Source organism: Amaranthus tricolor, chromosome 6, assembly GCF_026212465.1.
Source record: "Amaranthus tricolor cultivar Red isolate AtriRed21 chromosome 6, ASM2621246v1, whole genome shotgun sequence".
NCBI lineage: Eukaryota > Viridiplantae > Streptophyta > Magnoliopsida > Caryophyllales > Amaranthaceae > Amaranthus > Amaranthus tricolor.
The window spans coordinates 29,144,008-29,150,145 of NC_080052.1; the positions used below are offsets into that span (position 1 = coordinate 29,144,008).

Sequence of the window (6,138 nt, forward strand, 5' to 3'; positions counted from 1 at the left end):
TTAACTTATAGATTAAGAGCAAAATACAAATTAAGAATAATAAGTAAATAATGTCTAAAAAAAATATGACAATCAGGTTGAATAAGAGGTAGTAGTATTTACTCTTAGGAAAGAACACACGGACTACGTCGAAGCATACAAAGTAATTTCGATTGACTTAAGCAGTTGACTCTTGTATGTACCATAAGCTTAAAACAGTGCAAAATGTCAAAATATTTTAGTAATTAGAAAATGGAAAAAAAAGAATTAAGCCAAGAAATGGCCACTTTATTGGAAGAATATCCTCTTCCCGATCAACTTCTATCTTTACCGACACCGTCAAGAGTCATTGGAGCTCCATTTCAACCCGAACCAGGTAAGACCCGTTTCATTTTTTTAAAGTTGACACGTGAGTTATCTCATGTCGGAATATGTCATTTTATACTCTCAATCAGTAACTCCTAATATCCTGCTACTACTAATTCCAATTGATTCTAGTAGTGAAGATTTTTTGAATTTGTATTTGGTTATCTCCGCTACTTCTTGCTTGAGTTGTTAAGAATTATTTTCTAAACTCTAGACCCTCCAATTTAGAGCAATGCCCTATTGATTTTTTTGACAACGTTCATCGATTATTATTAATTTGTATTTTAATTTTAATTCAGATGTCAAAATATAAGCAAGTACAACATCTTACTTCATTCGTCTTTACGTAAATTTTATTTATATTAAGTTTTTGTAATATTTAATTATGCACAATTTGAAATGTTTAAGATTGAATTATTGTATTTAATAGAGTACAAAAACTAAATGGAAAAATTATTGTGAATCGCAGAGAGTATTATGTTTCTAATTTTGTGAAATAAATTTAAGTGTTTAAAAACTTACTAGTTCCTTACTTCCTTACATATCAACTAGGAAACACGGACACGGCACCTCACTGGCGTGTCCCGTGTCGGACACGGACACGCGACGGACACGCGAAAATCCGTGTCCGACACGCCAAATGAAGTGTCCAATATTTTAATATTTTTTCGGACACGTGGACACGGCAAGGACACGCGACGGACACGGCAAGGACACGTGTGTTGTTTTTATTTAATCTTGTTTTTGAGGTTTGCTGCCAGGCTAATTGGCTAGTGGGAACTGGGAAGAGCAAGTAGCCCATACCTTCTGAAATGCTATTTCAAGGCTGCTTCTTTTCATAACTCTTATTTTTTCCCAAATATTTAAATACTCCTGTTGTTTATTTGGTACTTATTTGAATGTTATGTGAGTTTTATATTTTTAAAGTGTTTATTTACAAATATCAAATGAAAGATTGTAAAATTATCTTTAATTTGATATATTTATTATATTACCATTTACGTGTCCCCGTGTCCGCCATTTTTAAGTTGGCGTTTTCCCGTACCCATGTCGTGTCCGTGTCCGTGTCCGTATCCGTTTTAGTGCAACCTAGCATATCAATTTGAATTATTTGTTCCTACTGTCATGTTGTATCATTTTTTTATTTGAATTTAATTTTCTTTGTATTCTTTTATGAAAAATTTCATGTGATAAGTTTGTGAAATTAAATTTCACGTGCTAGAAAAATATTTTTTAAAATCCACATGATAACTTAAGGTTTACTCAAATACTATCTCTAGGACTTTTTTACTAAAAAAAATGTTTGGGAAAGTTAATAAGTAAGAAAGGCGAGTTTTTGTGAGATTGAATACAGCTAAAAGGATCCAAAAGATCACATTTCTCCCAAATTTCCCTAATTTCTCCCTGACTCTAATTTCCCAACTTCTCTAATTTCCAAACCCATAATTTCCTTAACCCTTATTTCCATAATTCCCAAATCCTAATTTCCCTAATTTTTCTAATTCTAATTTGAAGGTATTGATCAAGTTTAAAGCGTTTGAAGAAGAAATTCCAATTTGATAGTAGAAGGAGAATTGTAAAACTAGGGTTTGCGTTTGGGGGATAATTTTAATTTTTGTAAAGAGCACTTGCTAGTAAAGGAAAGAGCTGAGCTAGGGGTACAACCAACAGTAGACAGAAGGAGAATTAAAGTTTACAAATATTTTTTTTTTAGTAAAAAAGTTAGGGAGTTTAATTGGGTAAACCTCAATATTATCGTATGGACATGAAATACATAATACCTTTAATTTACCACGTAAATTATCCTTCTTTTATTCTTATCTATATTAATATTATCCACATAATTTAATAGATTGTTTTTTTTTATTTAAGACCCTAATTAGAGGGTCTATGAGTCAGATATACAGATACGTATGATAGATGATCATGAATTTGTTTACAAGTATTGATATGGAAACTTGCAACAAAATAAGTCGTGTGCTCTTTATTGGAGTGCAGATACAGAAAGCATGGAATTCTTAAAGTATGGTGTACGACTATACCAGGCAGTGATGAAAGGTGACTTGCAAACAATAAACACGATCAAACATCAATCCTCTTCTTGGCTTGAGCAGAAGATTACAAAGGGTGGAGAAACTGCACTTCATATTGCAGCAGCGGCCAAGCATATTGAAGTTGTTCAAGTGCTTGTAAACACTATGTCTTATGATGCTCTTGTTCTTAGAAACAAAGTCGGAAACACCGCACTTTGTTTTGCTGCTGTTTCTGGTGTTGTTGAGAATGCCAAAGCCATGGTCGACAAAAATGGAGCTTTGCCTAATATTAGAGGAAATCAAGGGATGACTCCTCTTTACATGGCTGTCTTGCTTGGCCATTGCCAAATGGTATGGTACCTTCTTGGTGTTACTGATGAACAACAGTTGACAGACGAGGACTATATTGGCTTACTTACAAGCTCTATTAACACTGATATGTTCGGTAATTCTTCAACCTCACTCTCCTCTATAGGCTTGGTAATGTATAAGCAGGGGTGAATCTGTATACTAGCTAGCTAGTATACGATGGGTCAAACACTCATTTTTAATTGTATTTAAATCCAAGTAGTCCATCTTTATCTACTTATTATTAATCGAGTTTTTAATCTAATGAGTCAGGCTATAGCCTAGACAAGCTCAGGCTTAGATCCCATGTTTATGATTAATATTGTGACTATAACGTCAAGAAATCAACTCAACGAAAAGTTTAAGCCGATGGTTAAAGCCCCATGATATGTGATATATTCTAACACGCTCCCTCACATGAGAGCTATTGGGTTAGAAGTGTATATGCAGCACGGGCCCTTTTCTAACCTACTGCAAAATATTCCACTTGAATTTGAAAGGTGGTTGCGATTCGAAACCATGAGCTCTTGTTACGTTGACTTCTGATACCATGTCAAGGAACCAACTCAACAAGAACTTAAACTGATGGTTGAGGCCCCAGGATATATTATATAATAGCGTGTTTTTTTCTACTTTAATCTTATTGTATATACATACCAATGATTCATAAAGAAGGGATTCTAAATGGATAGAGATCATTTCCATGAAACAGATGTGGCCTTGTATATTCTTCGAAAGAATCCAAAGCTGGCCTTTTTACGAGATGCAAAGGAAGAGACTGCATTACATGCGTTGGCTCGCAAACCTCTGCAGCCTGTAGCCAATGAACTGAACATTTGGAAGAGTATGACAATGCAACGTAAGTTCACTAGCTTATAAAATTCTTCTCCTATGTAGTATCTGCTATGCTTAATGAACCTTATACAGTTATACTCTTCATCAGGGGGTAGCATACAAGAGAAAAGGGTAGAGCCACAGCTTGCAATTCAACTAACCCAAGGACTTTGGAGTGAAGTCATTAAACTGAAGGAGGAGGATATATCTAACTTGTTGGGCTCCCCTTGGCGACTATTGTTCGTTGCAGCAAAAATGGGGAAGGTCGAGTTCTTAACCACTCTAATCCGATCATATCCTGATCTGATATGGAAGGTAGATGACAACAGACGTACTATCTTCCACATTGCTATTAAGCACCGCCATGAAGAGATTTTTCAGTTGATATATGAGATTGGGGCGATCAAAGACTTAATAGCAACCTATAAAGATGATTATGGAAATAACATGCTCCATTTGGCTGGCAAGTTAGCACCTTCTCATCGACTTAACTATGTGTCTGGGGCAGCATTACAAATGCAACGCGAAATTTTGTGGTTCAAGGTAATGATCTTGGTAATATAAGCCTTTCTTAGCTTCAACTATATGACTATACATATGCCATCGATCACCCCAATGCCAATTGACTCTTTTTTAGATGGGTTTTGTGTTTGATCATTTGATGTATGCAAAATTATTCTTTAGATGTTATCTCGAGTCTGATAGACAAACTACGTTGAAATCAAAATAATATGTTACTATGTATTATTTGCTTGGTTGCAGGCAGTGAAAAAGATAGTGAGACCAGAGTATGCTGAAGCCAAAAACTGCGATAAAAAAACTCCTCAAGCGTTGTTCACCGAAGAACATGAAAACTTAAGGGTTAAAGGTGAAGCATGGATGAAAAAGACTGCAGAATCATGTGCTCTTGTAGCTACTTTAATAGCTACAGTCGTATTTTCAGCCGCCTTCCAACTACCCGGAGGTGTTAATGACAAAGGAAGTGCTGTCTTACTGAAGAGGCCAAGCTTTGTAGTATTTGCCACATTAAATGCAATATCATTGTTCTCCTCCACCGCTTCTGTTCTGATGTTCCTATCAATCCTAACTTCTCGATATGCAGAAAGCGATTTTCTCATATCGTTACCTCTAAAGCTCATGACAGGTCTTACGTTACTTTTTGTGTCAATAGCAACCATGATAATAGCCTTCACTGCTACATTCTTCATAACATTTTATGAAGCAGTGAAATGGACTCCTATACCTATTGCACTTATCGCTTCTGTTCCAGTTGCCCTTTTCGTCTTCCAACAATATCCTTTGTTAGTAGACATATACCGCACAACTTACAAATCTCATCAGTTTTTATTTCAATCCGGGAAAAAATATAAATTATTTGACATTTCCTCTCAGGATGATTTTGTGTGCAGATATCCGACCAGGATACTCTCAGAAACCTCAAAATCTTCTATCTTGGTTCGACACAAATCTTCACATCGCCCAACAGCCTCGCAGATAGTAGCACCTTGTGCATCAGAACCCAATACTCCTGTATACGGTTCCCTCAATGGTCGTCTTTAGTGGGTCTATGGAATTTCCTGTATACTCCGTCTTACATCAGTTCTGTTTTTTTGTTCGTAAATGGATTATTAGCTTCTACTCACTATTCAGCTAGTTCTCTAATTAACTTTCAGGCTATTTAATTTGTTTTATAATGCTAAACATTGCATTCTTTCTTTTAGTTAGTCTGTCCTGTGATAATTATTGTCCTGCTATTAAGGACTAGTATTGAACTCTAATTCTAGAATCTGTGATATTTTACTTTCACCATTGTAATAGCGGTCCGATTCTCACCATTGGAAGATAAATTTTCATAGTGTGTCCGTTCATTCTTTAAGGCTGTTTAGGTTTTTTAACCAAATGGGTTGTTGATCTAGCCTAATCTGACAAGCTTTTTTATTTGTGTGCCCAATTCGGCCCAATAAATACCTCTAGTGTCAAGCATGTCGTATATTGTGTTCTTTCATAAGAGCGTGTTCTATGAAATGGATGGGCACTTTGAAACAACGCATTGTTTGAATCATATCCATTGGAATTGGAACTATACATAAACAAAATGTGTAGTGCGTTTGATTGTGATCATGTGTTATACAAGTATATCATAACTACCATGACAATTTATTTCTAGAATCATGAATTGGTTCTAATTGTTGAAGATTTTTCCTTTCACCATTGTGATAGTGGTTTGATTCCCACCACTTATGGGAAGATTAATTTTCATATAATGTGTTCGTTCATTCTATTAGGCTATTTAGATTTATAACCAAACGGGCTGTTAACCTGGCCCAATCCGACAAACTTTTTTATTTGATCTGGCTTGATCAGACCCGAGTCCCGACTCAATGAACACCTCTAATATCAAACATAACGTATATTGTGTTCTTTGATAAGAGCGCGTTCGATGAAATGGATGGACACTTTGAAACAACGCATTGTTTGAATCATATCCATTGGAGCTATACATAAACAAAGCGTGCAGTGCGTTTGATTGTGATCATGTATTATTCAAGTATATCATAACTACCATGAAAATTTGTTT

General features: G+C 35.4%; 1 protein-coding gene across 3 annotated transcripts; it reads left to right on the forward strand.

Annotated features, from left to right (window-relative positions):
- The first annotated feature begins 222 nt into the window (after positions 1 to 222).
- LOC130814649 (ankyrin repeat-containing protein ITN1-like) lies at positions 223 to 5,436 on the forward strand. Of its 3 annotated transcripts, none has more exons than XM_057680780.1 (5): positions 223 to 355; positions 2,344 to 2,823; positions 3,439 to 3,585; positions 3,670 to 4,103; positions 4,323 to 5,436. In XM_057680780.1, exons 1-5 carry the CDS (start codon positions 232 to 234, stop codon positions 5,118 to 5,120), a joined length of 1,983 nt encoding a protein of 660 aa, XP_057536763.1. In that variant the 5' UTR covers positions 223 to 231; the 3' UTR covers positions 5,121 to 5,436. The 3 variants fall into 3 exon arrangements, with proteins under 3 accessions (XP_057536763.1, XP_057536764.1, XP_057536765.1); XM_057680781.1 differs by lacking the exon at positions 223 to 355 and adding an exon at positions 1,432 to 2,140; XM_057680782.1 differs by lacking the exon at positions 223 to 355 and adding an exon at positions 1,432 to 1,860.
- The last annotated feature ends 702 nt before the right edge of the window (positions 5,437 to 6,138 follow it).